The 18,456-nt window shown below is 50.0% G+C and overlaps 1 protein-coding gene across 1 annotated transcript; it reads left to right on the top strand.

Moving 5' to 3' along the window:
- Window positions 1-403: 403 nt before the first annotated feature.
- On the top strand, window positions 404-12,510 carry CAV3 (caveolin 3). Its single transcript, XM_070391541.1, has 2 exons — window positions 404-601; window positions 11,758-12,510. Exons 1-2 carry the CDS (start codon window positions 488-490, stop codon window positions 12,097-12,099), a joined length of 456 nt encoding a protein of 151 aa, XP_070247642.1. The 5' UTR covers window positions 404-487; the 3' UTR covers window positions 12,100-12,510.
- Window positions 12,511-18,456: the final 5,946 nt, after the last annotated feature.

Here is an 18,456-nt window from a genome sequence, read left to right as displayed (position 1 = left end):
AAAGGCAAACAGGGCCCGATTATTATCAGGGGCCCATTTTACAGGTGGGCACATGGTGGCCCAGAGAGGGGAGGTGTGTCCACCTCACACGGCCGGCAAGAGGCAGAGCCAGGGCCCCACCACTCCCCTAGGAGCTCAAACGCTGACACGGTGGTGACACTGTGGGGCAAATTCCAGGACCTCAACCAACAGCCCAGCTGGAGCTGTGGGCGGGGGCAGCAGGGGTGCCAGGCCCTCTGCCCTGTGAGGCCCAGTGCCGCAGCAGCCCCCTTTAAGGAGCTCTGGGCCACCCAGCAGAGCGCCGATCTTAATTTTAGCTTGGAGGCCTGCCACCGAGGCTTTGGTGAGAGGCAGGCTGGAGCTATGTGGGACAGCTGTCAGCTGGCATGCTGGGTGGGGCCTATTTAGCCGGCTGGGGCACAAGCCTGGGGACACTGAACTGGTGTCCCTGCCCCGCGTCTTTCCCCCCGGGTCTCCCAGCCCCACGATGATGGCCGAAGAGAACACGGACCTGGAGGCCCAGATCGTCAAGGACATCCACTGCAAGGAGATCGACCTGGTGAACCGAGACCCCAAGAACATTAACGAGGACATAGTGAAGGTAGGCTCGGGCCTGCCCCGGCGCCGCCCGCCCAGAGGGTGTGGGGTGTGCAGAGCAGTGGGTGCTGGACGGGAGGGCTCTGCTCCACACAGTCAGCTTCCCTGGAAAGAGGCCTGGTCCCTCTGTCTTCTCCAATTCCCCCCTGAAAACCCAGCCTGTACACCCCCCAAAGGACCTTTACATAAACAAGAGCAAGAGTGAGCCACACCCGGGTGACCCAGGCGTTGACTGGGCGGGGAGCATGTCACAGAGCCCTACTACCCTGAAGCGCTTCCCACTGGCTCCTGGCCCTCGTCCCAGGATGAAGACGAGGTGGCCAACGTGGGCTCTCCTCCAGGACAGGGGGTATTTCTGCGGTCTCCACAGTGGACTCGGGGCTAATCCCTGGAGGGCAGCTTCTGCCAGGACTGGTGGCCCTCCCAGGGGCACTCACCACCCCCACCCTGTGGCACTGCCCAATGTCCACCCCCCAGGTATGGGGCCATGCCCAGCACTCCTGCCAGCCCCCGACCTGACCCCTGGTCCAGGGACCAGGCCAGGGCAGAGGCCTCTCAGAGAGCACCCAGGCTCCTGAAAGGGAATGCTCAGATGGGGGACAGGTGGGCAGCCTTAGGGAGTCAGCCTCACCCACGGCCACTGCCAGAATCAGGCCCTTTTCCTCGCCCGGCCGCCTCCAGGCCCACACCCTCACTCCAACCTCCGCTTGGTACCCACAGGGATCTTCCTACAGCTGACCCGCTGGGAGCAGGGGCCCAGCCACCAGCATCAGAGTCACTGTTAGGGCTGTTGGAAGGGGCCTGGGCCTCCTGATCCTACTGAAGGCATCAGACCTCAGACAAGCACTTTCCAATAGAAACAATGTGACCCATTATACATTCACCCCATGTAACTGTATATTTCCTAGCAGCCATGATTTTAAAAAGGAAAAAGAGATACTAATTTTCATACCTATGATTTAAAAGGGATATTAATTTTCATACTTTGATTTAACCCAGTATATCCAAAATAGTATCATTGTAATATGTAACCAATACAAAACAATGATCAATGAACTACTGCCCAGTCTTTCTTTGGCTTCAAAATCCAGTGTGTATCTTAGACTCGGGGTGTATCTCAATTCAGACTCCAAATTTTTATCAGGAATCCTTGCTCTGTATTTAATTGCATAAAATGTACAGTTGAAATGCCCAAATAAATTCACATGCCCAAATTGTTCCAAACATTTTTAAAAGTTTGCCAATCCTAGAACCGAATATCAGTTTTTACATTTTAATTAAAATTATACAAACCTTAGAATTCTTAAGTTGTACTGGCCACAGCCGGGTGTACTGGCCCAAAGCTCATGGCCACTGAATGACAGGTGTGGCTAAGAACCGTCCTGAGCACCCCTGCCCTGCCATCCTTCAGTGGGCACTGCCCATGCTGAGTCTAACTTCTCCCCATGGCTTTCAAACCCCAGCACCATCTTGATCCCAACCTTTTCCCACCTTCCAGCCCACATGCCAGGAGCTGACCACACCCACCAGGACACACTCCTGTGTCTGTGCCAGGAGCACCCAGCTCCTCACCTCCACACGGTGAAGGCCCTGCTCAGCCTTCAAGACCCAACTCAACCGTCACCTCCACCAGAAGCCTTCCTCAACTCCTCCAGGCAGTTGGTGGCTGGCTCTTCACTCAGGGCGTTTACTCCAGAACAGCACATGCTATGCTAGCATTGCATTTATATATGTATGTCATTGATGGAGGAGATAGGATAATTACAGCACACGGTGAAAAGGCTGCAAAGGGAGCATTAGGGGGTAAATTTTGCAAACTAAAAGGCGCTAGGTAAATAGCAAATAGTGTTTGTCACGGTTTGCTCAGTGTGGTCTAGAGGGAACAGTCCCACACTTGACTTTAACAGATCTGGTTTCAAACCCAGGCTCTTCTACCTAAAAATGAGGACGCTGGACAAGTCACCTAGGTTTTCGGAGTCTGCGTTTCCTCTGTGAAATGAACATAATATCATAATATCCACCAGGTACATGAATCTCAGAGCAGCTCTGTGCAATAGAAATATACCGTGAGGATTAAGCGTAACAAGGGGCTTGAGAGTGCCTGGCACAGTCCCCAGCACAAAGCAAGGATGTAATGAGTGTGAGCTGAGTGGGAGCCCAGAGGAGCTTGCAGGACAAGAGAACTGAGCCAGCGCCAGGTTTTGCTCCCAGGCTCCCCTCTGGCGGCCCCTCTGCTGGGAATGGAGAATAGGACCCCAAGAGAGAATGTGGTTTCCAAAGGAGACCCGCAGTAGGAGACAAATGGAGACTGTCGGGCCCTACTGAGCCGGGAGTGGGCCTGCCAGGCTCTGGGCCCAGATTATAAACCAAAGGAGGGATGGGGGGCCCACAGATGCAGCTGCTCATGCCGCCTCCCCTGGGGCTGAGCCCCAGAAAAATGTTTCTCCCATAAGAGATAATAATCTTGTTAATTATTTGGTAGAGGTATTGGCCATTCCCTGGTTTGGCTAGTTATTTAACTTTTCTTTTGTTTTTTCATGAGTAAAAAATGAAAACGTTTTGAAATTTAGAACAGGGATCTTAAAATCAAGTCAGACAAATACCACAAAATAGACTTCAATCAGACTTCAGGGTGGTGTAATGGTCTGTGAGGGAATTCAGAGAGGAGGGAGGGAGAGAGGAGAGCGTGGATCACGTGGGCGTTTTTCATCACCTGGGGAGAAGACCAGATGGAAGGAGGAAGAAAGAAAAGGGGGTGAGGGGTGAGGGAGACAGGCTGAGATGAAGGCTCGGAAGGCACCTGCTAGGGGTGTTTTCATGAGTGGTAATGGTTCCACATGGCCTAGGATGAGTGATACAGGAAGGTGCTGAAATGAGACTGGGTACAGAGACCTAAGTTCTGGTCGCAGTCCTGACACTAACTTGCTGTGTGATTCTGGGAAAACTCCTTTCCCTCTCTGGTCCTGAAGAGGGAGATAGATCCAATGTGCCATGGATCTGACCCCCGGCAGAGGGGAGGCACTCCCTTTAGTCTTTCCAGAGCTCCAACCTCCCCAAACTTCCTGAGCAAGGCCTGGGGCTGCCCTTGAACCCAGGTGGGAAACAGGTGCTAAGACAGAGGGGAGACCTGTACAGCACAACAGACTTGAACTGTGTTCTCCAAGATTCTGGGCCGGGCCCAGGGCTGAGGAGCTGGGGAAACACACCCATTCCCTCTGCTCCCACCATCACCACCATTCGTGGAGCACTGACTCCACGGATCACTGCTGAGTGCCTGCCATGTGCCAGGCACTGTGCTGTCTCAGACCCCATGCCCGGCTCTAGGGGGTGTCGGGGGTGAATGTGCACCAGTGGTCCTCGGGGCTCCAGCCCCGCCAGTGAGGACACCTTTCCCTTCAGACCCACGTTGCACAGCCTCCAGCCCTCTCCCCATGCATTCCTGCAGGCCCCAGCCCCACCCTGAGTCCTCCCGAGTTATTTCTGAGGGCCCAGGGTCGGCTCTCTCCCTGCCTAACAACGAGACTCCAGGTGCTGTCTCAGTGACACTTGAGCCCAGAGGGCCATGCAGGCCCTTCAGTTTCTGGCCCCACCCGCTCTCTCCTTAGGCACTAAAAGTCGGCCCTTCAAACAGGGCAGGGACAGACACGGTCCCAGCCCAACACTCTAGATTCCATCCCACCCCCAACCCACACCTGCCTGCAGGAAAACACACAAGCCACAGCCTTTGCTGCAAACACCCAGAGGGCCAGCTCTACCAGCTCTGCTCCCTATGTGGGCCCCTGGACACGCTGTTACAGAGACAGCAAACTGACCTGCACTTCCTCCTTCTTCTCAAGAAGAAGCCAACCCAACCGGCAAGAGGAGATAAAACTAACAAGTGTTCAGGGAGCTGCTACATGCCATAAATTCAGGCCAGCTGAAGTGCCCCGGGCGGGGGCGGGGGGGTGTTAAGGAGAAGACATCACTCTCATCTGGGAAAATCAGGAGCCAGATATTTTAAAAGGGAACAATTTTAAGTGTGGAAAGGGGAGAACAGGCTTTCCCAGAGGAGGAAACAAAATAAGCAAAGGCCACAATTATTGAGAAGAATGTAGGGCAGAGTCAGAGCCCCCCCCCCCCCCCCCCACCCGGTCCAGGCAGACAGGACAGGAGTATCGGGTCACGGCACTGCCCCAGGAAGCCCTGGACCATCAGCCAGGCCGAGCTGGCTCACAGATGAAACCTCTTTGCTGCTCTGACTGCGGGAGAAAGGGGGACTAAGACAAAGCATCTGAAAGGGAATTGGAGGGCGAGAAGGCAAAGGGGCAGGTTGAAGTTGGATTGTGGGAGGTCACCCAATCTGCCAGTCGTTCCACATGGCAATGCCTTTCAGAAATGCCTTGCCCTCTGTCAGGTACCACTAGGAAGGGCCACTCTGGACTACCTTACACTGAGGTTTTTATAAGTTAGAGTTACGGGAACTTCTGGATATCAACTAGCTAGAGTTCTTCAAAATATGGCCCACGTCCCTGGGGAGCTTCTAAAATGCAGATTTCTTGGACCTGCCACCAGAAATTCTTATTAACCAGGATCAGTGAATGTTTTGCACTTTCAAGTGCAAATAAGTCCCCTTTATCCTATAGAAGACAAACTTGGAGTCCAGAGTTACCACCAGATTTCCCTAAAGACACACTGTATCAGCTATGTATTGCTGTGTAACAAATCATCCCAAAACTTGAAGCTTAAAGCAACCACCACCTGATGATCTCTCACTGTCCTGTGTGTTGACCAGGCTCAACTGGGCAGCCTGCAGGGCTCACTGGCGGCAGCTCCTGTAGCTGCAGTCAGATAACAGCTGGGGCTGCAACCACCTCGGGCCTCGACTGAGCTGGAACATCCAAGATGGCTCATTCACATGCCTGGTGCCTTGGCGGGTATGGCTGGGAGGCGGGGCTCAGCTCCGATGCTGGGATGGCTGGGCCTCTATCTCCATGTCGTTTTGGGCCTCTCCCTTTAAGTGGTCTCTCCACCAGTCTCCAGAGCAGGGTGTGGCAATGGACTGGTCTCTAGATTAGGGTATAAAAGTGAACTTCTAATGTGGCTTAGAGCTCCCCAAAGCAGAGGCTGCCACGCCTTCCTAAGGCTTAGCTCTGGAAATGGCACAGCATCCCTTCTCCCTCGTTCTGGTGGTTAAAGCAAGTTGCAGGGCAAGCCCAGACTCAATGAGGATGAGACGATGCGAGAGCATAAACGCTGAGAGGCATGACTAATCGGGGGGCATCTTTGAAGACTAGCTCACCCCCCACCAAAATCTGGTGCCAGGCATGCCTAGAACTCAGCACAGGGCTATTTCTACTGGTCTCCTTCCCACCTGCACCGACTTCCTGAAGGCAGAGCCTGACGGGGCAGGAGGGAAAGGACAGGGCTCAGGAGACCCGTTGCGGGTTCTTCCGACAGGTCCTTCCTCTCGCCCTGGAGCCTTCTGTCATCTCACTCTCTTCACAGCTCTTTTACATGAACCCAAGTCTCTGTAAGACCCAGCCCAGGCGACCCAGATCCATCCTGTAGGGTGCTCTGGCCCTCAAGCTCCAAGGAACCCCTGACCCCGCCTCCCGCCCTCAAACTGGCCTGTGCCGCTATCTGTGCCTCATCTCCTGCTGGGGTACCGGGCCCTGCGATGACCGTGGCCAGGGACAGGGCAGAGGGAATTCAGGACTTGATTTCAGGCCAACGTGGGCTCCACCCCTGCTCGCCCCTTATATGCTGGGTGAAACACTAGATATGATCTCTGGCCAGAAACCAGCATCGACAGGGCCAAATTATGGGTGTGGCTATGGTTATCCCAGATTGTACAGAATTATATTAATGTTATTACCAGTTACACAAAAAGCAAAGCTTTGCCATTTTTCAACTGTTTTGCTGCAATCACCTCATGTTAGCTTCCTACTTTATAGGCCAGTGTTTCTTAAACTATCTCAGTAGAGGGTCCCTTTTATTACTATTTTTCCAATCTGTTTATACACCAATACTTTTGTAAAATGTAATAAAAACTAATTACTAGAGAAATCAAATCAATAAAAGGCATCCACAATGTAAGCTCCAATTTTTAGTATGATTAGAGTCAATAGACATAAAACTACTGGGTCAAGTGGCTGTGAATATTTCTAAATGCTCACTCTCCACTTCTGCACCTGCCTGGCATGGAGGGGCACTGACCGAGGACCACCCTTTATGGAGCAAGGTAATAAGCGAACTAACTACGACCCAACAAAGCTAAGCCACCCCCTGGGACTTCTGACTCCAAAACTAAGTCTGTGTTATAAGGGTCTTGACCTAATCCTCTGATAGAGTTAAAAAAATAAAAACAAAAAGTCCCAGAGGCCCGAGAGGGAAAGCACCAGGCCCCAAATCACACAGTGGTCACTCAGTTGGGACCAGACGTCTACCCTCCCGCCTAGAGCTATTCCCCAAATACCCTCTCCAGAGTGTCCAGGGCCCTGGATGCCCAAGGACTGAATCATGTGGGCATGTGGGGGAGGTATTTTTGACAGGAGGTGGCTGCTGGCCTCCCCCGCATCCTCCAGCAGCGCCTGGTCCTGCTGCCTGGCACCCTCCCTGCCCTCTGAGACTGCGGGGGCTGCTCTGGCTGGTTCCGATTAATCAACTGGCCCTCTTGCTGTTCCAAAAATAAATATGCCAGAGAAGGGGGCACCAACTGAACGAGCGGCCACATTCCCCGCCTCCGCCTCCAACCCCTCCCTCCAGCTGCACACTGAGCTGCCCATGGATCCAGCCCCCGCCCCACCACCCTCCCAAACAGCCATCTCCCCTCCAGCTTCTGAAAATGGATTAAGAAATGAAGTCACCGTGTGCTTCTGATACACTGGCATGACTGCCTAGAGCTGCCTGCGCCGGGTCTTATAAATACCTCCCCAAACTAGCACGCTATCCCCATGCTTAATCCCAGTTAGGGGAACAGCTGCCTCCTCCCAGCCCAGCCCATCCCTCTCAGGGCACGTTTTCTGATTCACAGATCAGTTGCCCCATGCGTAGTGCCCAAGGGCAATTACTGAAAATACAAATGTCAGCACCAATGGCTTCTGCAACAAAATGAATGATAATTAAAGGACACAACAGAGAGGTCCTTGGGGGTAGGATTATTACTGTAAGTAGGAAATGAGGGAAAAGAGGACCCGTCCATTTTATCAGCGTAGACTGAGGTGTGTGCATGCGTGTACACACACACACACACACACACACACACATGTACACACATACGCACATATACACACTCATCCACACACACATATACACACACATACACACATGTGCACACATACGCACATATACACACACATACACACATATATACAAATACACACATATATACACACATACACTCATATACACACACACACACACTCATATACACACATACACATATACACACATACACATATACACACATACACACATACACACACACACACACACACATTTATGGCTAGGTAGGCTGAAGAAGTGCACTTATGATCCGGGGTGTCAACAGATTCCCTTAAATATATTTTCATAGGAAGTTCCGAGCAACTGAACAAATAATGACTACCACTAGCACCTACCACATGCCAGGTGTCGTGCTCAGAACTGGCCAAGAGGCGGCGTGCCTAGCGCAGAGTAGGTGTTGAATAAATACTTGTTGAGTTGAATGGATGGATGAGAAATTATTTCTATTCCTCATAACAAGGTTGTAAGAAGTAGTAAACCCATTTTACGATGAGAAAATGAAGTTCAAAGAGGTTAAGTTGCCAAAGTCACTCATCAGATCAGCAACTACACTGGGGTGCACACCCAGATTTGGGACTCTCGTCTCCTGTTGAAAGCATGCTGTGACAACCACCAACAGCTAACAGTTCCTAATCAGTGTTCGGTGCCAGGCAATGCTCAGTATTTACATCTTTTAACGTACTGAATCCTCCAATAAGCTTCGTAAGCCTAGGAAAATGAGGCAACGAAAAGCTACGCCACTTGCTGAAGGTCACGGAGCCATAAGGAGCAGAGCTGGACTCGAACCTTAGCAGTGTGGCTTCATCAGTCAGGGCTCTTCCCACTCTGTTGCCTCTTAGAGGCCAGACACAAACAATCAAATGTGTCGTGTGGAGGAATATGCTGGGATAAGTGAACAAATCAGGCTGGGCTGCAGGGGGGCGGGGGCCTTGCTGACTGCTAGGAGCAGGTTAGGGAGCTGGGAAGAAGGGCCCGGGGCGCTGCCTTGGGCAGGTCTTTACTGACAAGGACCAGACCTCAGAGGGGCAGTCACCCTCCCCGACAGCAGCATCTACCCCGGGGTCTGGCCCTGGCTGGGGCAGTGTGAAGTGCTCAGATTAGAATCAGGATGCCTAGATTCAGTCTGGGCCCTGCCTCCTCTGGCCTGTCTGCCCCCCTGGGAGGTGAGAGTCAGGGCTGGGTAATCTGTGAGTAGGGAGGCGCCCTCCTAAGGAGCAGCCACAAGAAGGCTGGAGAGGCCACAGGTGCTCAGTGGGAGAGGGAAAGAAGGAGGGAGGGTTGGTGGGGACACAGGCAGGGAGGCACGTCTGTGCCCAAATGCCTCCCTCTGCTGGCAAAGTTCCTGGGGCTGCAGCATGCTCCAGAGGCCAGCCTGGCACTAAGAGGCATAGGGCATGGACTGGGCATTGGCCACAGCGGAGGAGACGCAGGCAGCAGGTTCCAGGGCCCATGAGTTTGGCTGCCCCTCGATAGCCATGGTGGGAGAACCCAGGGCAAGGCTGGAATGGTCCCCCGGGCCTCTACTCCCCAGCTCCTTGGGTTTGAAAGCTAAGGAGCAGCAACTGGATTTTTGGCCCATATAAACCAGATGTAGATGCCAGCACTTCCCATCCACTCTTCAAAGCCATGAGACATTCTCCAACCAACTTGAGCTTTCTTTTCCAAATATCCAGCACACCACTTTTCCATCTCTGCCTCCAAACCCCACGGCCCCCCAAATTTCCAGCCAGCCACCACCTCCTGGAAGCCCTCCAGGAAGAAGTGCCATCCTTCCAGGAGGTGAGGACCATATGCATGCTCTTCCCCTTCTATCCAGGGAGCTACATGAGGCAGAGAGGGTCGGGGCAGGCCCTTCTGATTCCCTAGTCCAGTGGTCGGCAAACTGTGGCTCACGAGCCACATGCGGCTCTTTGGCCCCTTGAGTGTGGCTCTTCCACAAAATACCACGTGCGGGCACGCATGTACAGTGTGATTGAAACTTCATGGCCCATGCGCAGAAGTCGGTATTTTGTGGAAGAACCACACTCAAGGGGCCAAAGATCCGCAGTTTGCCGACCACTGCCCTAGTGAGCTTTTCCAGATTGAACTGCTGCCTGAAATCTCACCCTCTACACTTTGCTCCCTGCTAACATGCCTCCATACATGGAGCCTCAGCCAGAGCTGTCCCTGGGGACCCAGAGATCGAAGACATGGTGCAGGAGCCCAGAATCCAGTCATATGAGAAAAACAGGACTCAACCTTGAACGTACAGCATGGTTACACCCACTCCCTCCCCCAAAAAAGTTACACTAGAAAGAATAGCACCAAAGCAATAATATTTTTAGTACCAGAGCTGGACTCGAACCTTAGCAGTGTGACTTCATCAGTCAGGGCTCTTCCCACTCTGGAGATGGTTTTTGTTTTGTTTTTGCTATTCCCTTAATTTTCTGCAACATGGCTATGTTATTTTATAATGAAAACTAACTGTAATAACACCATTGTGCATAGAGGAGAGAAACCCGCCCCCCAACAAAAGTGGGGAGTGGGCCCACCCTGGAAGACTGAACTTTGAGCTCAGGCCCCAACAGCCCCCACCAGGGACCCCTCCCATTAGTCTGATTAGTCTGTGCCTTCATTCAACCAACTTTATTAAAATGGCCCGAGCTGGTCACTACCCCATTTTACAGACAAGACAGCTAAAGTTTAGTGACACTAAATGGCATCACACATGAGAAAGCAGCTGGAACAGAGCTTAATGCACAGCAGGGACTCAAGAAAGGCTAGTTAAGTGGCTTAGCTGGAAGCTACCATTTTCTAAGTCCACAGATTAGCTTCCCACTTCCCTCAAGGGCCTGAGTCACCCTTCAGGAGGCTGTGTGGGTCGAGTTCTCTGGGCACCCATGTTCCAGCTGCACAGAGGGACGTTGTGGGCAATGGGGGCAGGACATGTGAGGCCCCTGCAGGACTAGGTCAAGGAAACAACCTGCCTTCTCCTCAAGGTGCTTCTCAGCAGGCTCGGCCCCTCTCAGATACCAGACTCCCTCACTGGCCGGAACGGCATGCCTCACTTTGCCACATGCCAGATCCTAGAATAGCTCTCAGATCTGTGCACCTCTAACTCATCCCCACCACCCGAACCAGGCGCCAGTTCCTGCCTGGACTCCCCAGCACGCCCAGCTGGTCTCACATGCATCTTCCCCACCACCCCAACCTGTGTCAGAACGAGCTGCTCCCTGCGCAGAGCCTTCTGAGGCTGCTCATCGCACGGATGTCTGTCCTGCCTGCCTCTCCAGCCTCACTCCCGTCGTCTAGGCTTGGGCTCGGGAAGCACCTGCATCTCCCTGAGAGCACACACTGTCCCACCAGCTCCTCGCTTCCAGCAATCACTGCTCCTTCTGCCCCAAACTCTCTCAGCACACAATCCCTCCCTCCGCCCAGCTACCTTCAGCTATCAGCCTAGACAGATGTCTCCTCCTCCAGGAAGCCTTCCCTTCCCCAGGCTGAGTTCAATGTCCTCCTGTGGGTGCACACAGCCCCTGCCCTTCCCTTACCCGAGCACTTAACACGGTGGTACAACTGCCTGCCATGAGCTTTGGGTCCACTGGAACCTTTGCTGCCCACCATCTTATCAGCAGGCACCCCTAAATCTTTCCAGCGTGACTATGACTGTCCAAATCCCTAGGATCATAAAATAATAGAATTTGAGAGCCATGCCTCTAGGCCTGCCACTGACTTACCTTTGGCTTGAAGCAAGTCCCCCAGCTCCTCAGGCCGGCTTACCCACCCGTAAGGTGAGGGGTCAAGTCCCCATGGGGACCTGCGGGGTCAGGAGCCCTCCAGGGCAGTTTGATGCTCACACACCGAAGCTTGAGAAACGGGTGGGTGCCATGACTGAGGATCCCCTTCCTGCCCCCACAGGTGGACTTCGAGGACGTGATCGCGGAGCCCGTGGGCACCTACAGCTTCGACGGCGTGTGGAAGGTGAGCTACACCACCTTCACCGTCTCCAAGTACTGGTGCTACCGCCTGCTGTCCACGCTGCTGGGCGTGCCGCTGGCCCTGCTCTGGGGCTTCCTGTTCGCCTGCATCTCCTTCTGCCACATCTGGGCGGTGGTGCCGTGTATCAAGAGCTACCTGATCGAGATCCAGTGCATCAGCCACATCTACTCACTCTGCATCCGCACCTTCTGCAACCCGCTCTTCGCCGCCCTGGGCCAGATGTGCAGCAGCATCAAGGTGTTGCTGCGGAAGGAAGTGTAGAGCCAGGTGAAGCAAGGGGTGTGGCAGGGCAGGGGAGTTAGGGCAGGCTGGCCCCACGGAACTGCTCCCCGGGGACTGCTGGCGAGCTCTTGCTCTGTAAGGACTGCTATTTCCCCCCAGGACGGGAACACTGAGTCTAGAGACACCAGAAAGAAAAGAGAGCCCCACCCCAGAAGCACAGTGGCCTTGCACTCTGCCCCCATCCCTCCATGATGCCCCTGTGACCGGGCACGTGGGAAGATCATTTGCTAAGAGGCAGCTACTGCAAGTCTTTGCGATCACATGTACTGTAACAGCACAAACCAGCAGTCTGTTCCCACCCAGGGTCGACCTGTCCACATGCGCCACCCAGGAAGCCACCAGGGACTGTGGGCACTGGGGGGTGGCTCCAATAAAGGGTTCCGGCTGCATTCGGAGAATGCTGTGTTTTGTGCGTGTCTGTCAGGTGCGTGTGTGTTCTGATTAGCTCCTAAAATAGATTTCGCTGCCCTGAGAAACCGACAGGGAACAAGCTGTTTGGCCCTTTCTCTTGTCCAAACCCAACAACCAGGGCAGAGTTTGGTTTCTATTGGAATTCTTCTTGGTAGCTGGGCATCTGCTCCCCAGTGTTCCTTGGATTAGTTCACACTGACTGTTCCTCCCAGGCCAGCTAGAGGTCAACAACAGAAGAAAATGGCCCTTGGATGGAAGGGGTAGGGGGCCCTCTCTGGCACCACTGAGGCGAGGGCCTGGGGTCAACCCTCTCGGAACCTTCCCTGTGGCTCCCCAGACACTGAGCCCCTGGCACTGTCAGTTGGCACATGCACACCTTCAGCCCTGAGAGGTGTGATGAGAGTATAAGGCAGTGATGGCAAACCTTTTGAGCTTGGCGTGTCAGCATTTTGAAAAACCCTAACTTAACTCTGGTGCTGTGCCACATATAGAAATTTTTTGATATTTGCAAGCATAATAAAACAAAGGCTTATATTTTTTGATATTTATTTTATATATTTAAATGCCATTTAACAAAGAAAAATCAACCAAAAAAATGAGTTCGCATGTCACCTCTGACACGTGTGTCATAGGTTCGCCATCACTGGTATAAGGTCTAATGTGTGCACGTCTGGACTCACGGTGTAAATAAGCAGCAATAGAAAAGGCATGTCTCCTCCTCAACCCCCTACGATCCCCCCAATAAAACCAGCAATCTTATATTCTTTAGGGATGCTTTTCCCAACTGTGTTATCTAGAACTTAGTCCCGCCCAAAAAGAGGGGATGGCTTCTGTTGTTAAATTTGTTTGGGAAATGCTATATATTTCTCTTAAAAGATTTTCAATAGACACTGACACATTAAAAGCTCTGAGAAGTCCTGCAGAAAAGAAATTGGTTAGGCCCGTATCCCCCAATCCTACTTGACTTTTTAATGCAATAAGACTCATTTAAGTCTCATAAAATTAAGGTTTCCCCGCACTTTCCAAGTTTTCAAAGGCATCACCTCATTGGTGCCTGGCCATGAACCAATGGGTCAATGGGGCAGCGTGGTGGGATGGACCACACATGAACTGGGAGACAGGGCGCAGGCAGCCTCCTTCTAGTCCTGCCTCTCCTCCTAGTTGCCTTCTTTGGCCTCAATCTACAAAATGACCTATAATGCCCATTTCAGCTCTAAAATTTTACCCATTTTTGTTTTTTCTAGTGTCTTTTGAAGTTTTCAAACACAGAGGAAAAGTTGAAAGGTTTGTCGTGAACAACTATCCGCCCACCACCTAGGCTCCACAATGAGCATTTTACTACTCCTGTTTTGTCACTTCTCTATCTGTCCACCAATCTCCTCTTTCTCTGTGCATTTTTTTTTTTCTCTGTGCATTTTAAAATAAGCTGCAGATACTAATATATTTTGCTCTTAAACACATAACCAATCCCTTAGTTTTTTCCAAATAAGAAAGTTACAGCCCAAAGAGGTCAGCAGACTTGCCAAAAGATGCACAGTAGCCAGCATCCACTCTGCGCTCCCAGCCCACGCCTCTCTGCTCTACAAGGCTCTGCACATTCTCAGGCTCCTCCTGCTGAGAAATACTGAAGCCAGGGGCCTGCCCTTCCAACACCTCTTGAAATCATGAGGCCGTAGTTTCACACTTGGAATCTTGGGTTACACAAAGATTTGTCACCTTCTTGGCATTTGCTGAAACCTGATTTGACTAGGACTCCAATTTTTCAAGTTCGCGCTCTTTCACTGGGGCAGAGTATGGCAGGTGCTCGATTACCTGTGAAGTTCATGGAACTGGAGAAAGGACACCCCCTTAGATGCATGTATGTCTCAGGAATTCTGTTCCTTCCAGGAATCCCTTGAGAAGCAGGACATGGAACTGCATCCCGGGGAATAGGGGGTGATGCGAATGGGCCAGAGGAGGGAGGTGGAGATCCACTCCCTCTTGTATCCTGCACCCAGGGAATGAGGCACTCTTGGTTAAACTGAAGGTTTGGGGCCCAGCTCCAGCGCGTGCCTCAGTAGTGGTGCCAGGAATGAACACAGACCCATTTGTGACTTCATAGGTGGCCCCTATATCCCACTTGAGGAAACACTTGCTAGGGTCCCTTCAAGGTGACAATGTAGAATCCTATTAGACTGTGGCACACAGTGGAGGTGGCTACATCATACAAGAGGTATGCTTCTGGGATGTAGAATGTTTTCTGATTCATGAGAGGACCTGTGCCCAAGGACGAGGGAACCAGGACACCCCCCACACACACACCCCTGCCACCCGCCACAGCCCAGATGCACCTCTGTAATGATCAGGCAGGTAAGCATACAGTTCTGCAAGGGAATTCAAGTGTGCAAGCATCAGATATGGTCATTGTTCTTGGGAGTGAGAAAGAGGACAAAACAATGTATGAAAAAAACAAGTTTATTAGATGCACCTTTTTTTAAAGCAGCGAATGAAGCAGACATCTCATTGCTGGCCACACCACTCACCATTTGACACAGTACACGAGAGCCACCATAGCAGAACAAAATCAAGTAATTCACATTTTGTAGTAAGTGATATTTCATTGCAATTAAATTCAAAAGGTTAAGCACTGTGAAACCAGGATCTTCATTTAAATAGGCAGCTTCCTGCAGTCTCAATCCATAGACCCATCCTGAGAGGACACCAATTGTGTGACAGATTTTTTTTTCAGGGCCCAAAGAAATAAGGCTCAGAGTCTTCAAGTATTCACATTCCACATCTGACCATCAGAACAATGACACATTCCAGAAGAAAATCTGTGTGCTCCAATCTACTGGTACCTCCAGCCACACGCTGGGTTTGTAAACTGGAGGAAGGAAACGACTGAGCTCCAGGTAGCATTCTGGACCCCATGCTCTTCCCTCCCGGCTTCTGTTGGGCAAAGGCTAAGAAACAGTGAACATATTCTCCAAGATGAGCCTGGAAAGGAGACGTGTACAGCCAGGGGTGCTGCTAAAATCAAATGTTTCTGATTTGCTACAAAACACAGTGCCTGTGCCATATGAGACCCAAGGTACCATCCAGAGCTTGCACAGAACTAGCAAAATGTCCCAGTTGGTTCTGGTGCCCAAGAATCTTGCAACTCCAGGGTTCACAGGCAGGCTGTGCCCCAGTCAGAATAATATACTGAGTCAGTCTCCTTGATCCCCAGTGGCTTTGTAGGCTGCTGGAATCACCACTTCCCTGGGAAGAGCAGAGATGGGGGCATCTCTGGCTGGTGAGCAGAGAGGCTCAAATGCCAACAGACCCCACCCTTGCTGCACGTGCAACCAGTGCCCCAGGGTCCTGTCCATAAGCACCGAGACTCTGAACCAGCATCCTGTTTGCTTCCCACAGAGCAAGTTGACACTCTGAGAGCAGCCACATCAACACTGTGCAATGCCTCTGGGTCCAAAGGTGATGCTTACTGTCTTTCGTCTCTAGTTCGTACTGCAGACCTGGAACTAAATGCTGAGACTTGAACACTGGCATGTCAGGGCCTGCCTCTCTTCTCCCTGTGCCTGTGTGTGTAGACTGCAGTGTGAAGGGGGAAGAGGAAAGTGTGTATGCAGAGAGTAGCCTTTTGGAAATGCCCTTACTGTACCACAGTGAGTCCAAAAATATCTGTGGAAATTTTAAAAATTCACAGTGCCCCAGAGTGCCATTGAGCTGGGCAGTCTCAGTCAGAAACCTCTGATCTATAACTTATTTAACAACTTGTAGGTACTTTCTGGACACCGTTATGTTCTACCTCAAGGCTGAGAGGACATTTGAGAACATGTTAGGAAAGCCTTTGAGACCCCTGTGAGTTGTCTTTCTAAATAAAATATAACACCTGCAGCCACAAGGCCTCCCAGTGCCCTGCTAGAGTAGGGTGGGCATCTCGTCACTGCTGGTCCTCTGGCCAAACTGGAAACACCAACTCTTGCAGAAAAACTAAGTATGAAAACCATGGGATTCCCGAAATGGTGAGTCACATAGAGATACAAAGTGCTGGGAGGTAAGAGATTCCAAGGAATTCATCCTTCAAGCTGAATTGAGCTGGTGAAAATTTTTGTTTATTTTTTATATTTTTAAGTGTTTAATTCAGTGGTTTTTAGAATATTCTCAAAATTGTGCATCATCACTACTAATCCCAGAACATTTTCACCACCCAAAAAAAGGAACCTTGTATCTATTAGCAGTCACTCCCCGTTCACCCCAGCGTCCAGCTCCTGGCCACCACTCTTCCATAATCTGTCTCTATAGATTTGCCTCTTCTGGATATTTCACATAAATGGAATTATATAGTATGTGGCTTTTTGCAATGGCTTCTATCATTTAGTATAATGTTTTCAAGGTTCATCCATATTATAGTATGTATCAGTACTTCATTTCTTTTTATTCTGAATAACATGTCATTATAGAGATATACATTGTTTATCCATTAATCAGTTAATAGATATTTGGGTTATTTCCATTTGTTGGCTATTATAAATCATGGTGCCATGAACATTTATGTACCAGTTTTTGTGTGTATGCTTTAATTTCTCTTAAGTAAATACCTAGGAGTGGCATTTCTGGTGTTTTAACTTTTTGAGGAATTGCCAAATTATTTTCCAAAGTGGCTGCACTATTTTACATTCTTACCACAAGCAATGTACAAGCATTCCAATTTCTTTACATCCTTGCCCATCTCTTTGATTACAGCCATCTTAGTGGGTGTGAAGTGGTATTTCACTGTGGTTTTGATTTGCATTTCCCTAATGAATTATAATTCTGAGCATCCTTTCATGCGCTTACTGGCCAGTTACATTATTTTCTTTGGAGAAGATATAAAAATGACTATTCACTTGTTAATTCAAATACATGTTTTGCCCATATTTGACATTGGCTTATTTGTCTTTTTATTATTAAGTTGTAAGAGTTCTTGATGTATTCTGGATACAAGTATATGATTTTGAAAATATTTCCTTTCTTTCATTCCGTGAGCAAGCTGTCTTTTCACTTTCTTGATAGGGTCCTTTGAAGCATAAACCTTTTGTGCCCATTTTTATGAGGTCCAGTTTACCTAATTCTCCTTTCCTTGTGCTTTGGGTGTCATATCTAAAAAACCATTGCTTGATCCGAGGTCACAAAGATTGATGCCTATGTTTCTTCTAAGAGTTTTGTAGTTTTAGCTCTTACGTTTAGGTCTTTAATGCATTTTGAGTTAATTTTTATATAGAGTGTGAGGTAGGGGTCCAACTTCATTCACTTGCATGTGGATAGCCAGTTGTCCCAGCACCATTTTTTGAAAAGACTATCATTCCTATTAAATTCTCTTGTCACACTTGCCAAAAATCAACTGACCATAAATCTAAGTATTTATATCTGTACTTTCTGTTCTACTCCATTGGTCAATGTGTCTGTCATTATGCCAGGACCAGACTGTTCTGATTACTGTAGCTTTCTAGTACATTTGAAAGCAAGAAGTGATTTTGCTCTTCTTTTTCAAGGTTTATTGGTTATTTGGGATTCCTAGCATTTTCATATGAATTTTAGGATCAGCTTATCAATTTATGCAAAGAGCCAGCTAGGATTTTGAGAGGAATAACATTAAATCTGTAGACCAATTTGGATAGTATTGTTAAGACCCAGGACAAAGGATGTCTCTCAATTTATTTAGGTCTTCTTCAATTTCTTTCAATGATATCCTGTAGTTTCCAGGGTATAAGTCTTATATTTCTTTCATTGAATTTATCTCTATTTTGTATTCTTTCTCATACTATTATAAATTTAATTATTTAATTTTATTGGCATATTGTTCATTGCTAGTATAAAGAAATACAATGACATCAAGCAGGTAGTGAAGCAAGCATGAAAGGGAGCCTCAAGGGCAGCCTGGGCTACACTGAGGACCAGGTTGTC

This window comes from Myotis yumanensis, unplaced genomic scaffold, assembly GCF_028538775.1.
Source record: "Myotis yumanensis isolate MYYU_CA2020_CCGP unplaced genomic scaffold, mMyoYum1.0.hap1 SCAF_14, whole genome shotgun sequence".
In the NCBI taxonomy this organism is placed as follows: domain Eukaryota; kingdom Metazoa; phylum Chordata; class Mammalia; order Chiroptera; family Vespertilionidae; genus Myotis; species Myotis yumanensis.
The sequence above is the reverse complement of the archived record's forward strand: the minus strand, read 5'-3'. Positions and strand labels throughout refer to the sequence as shown.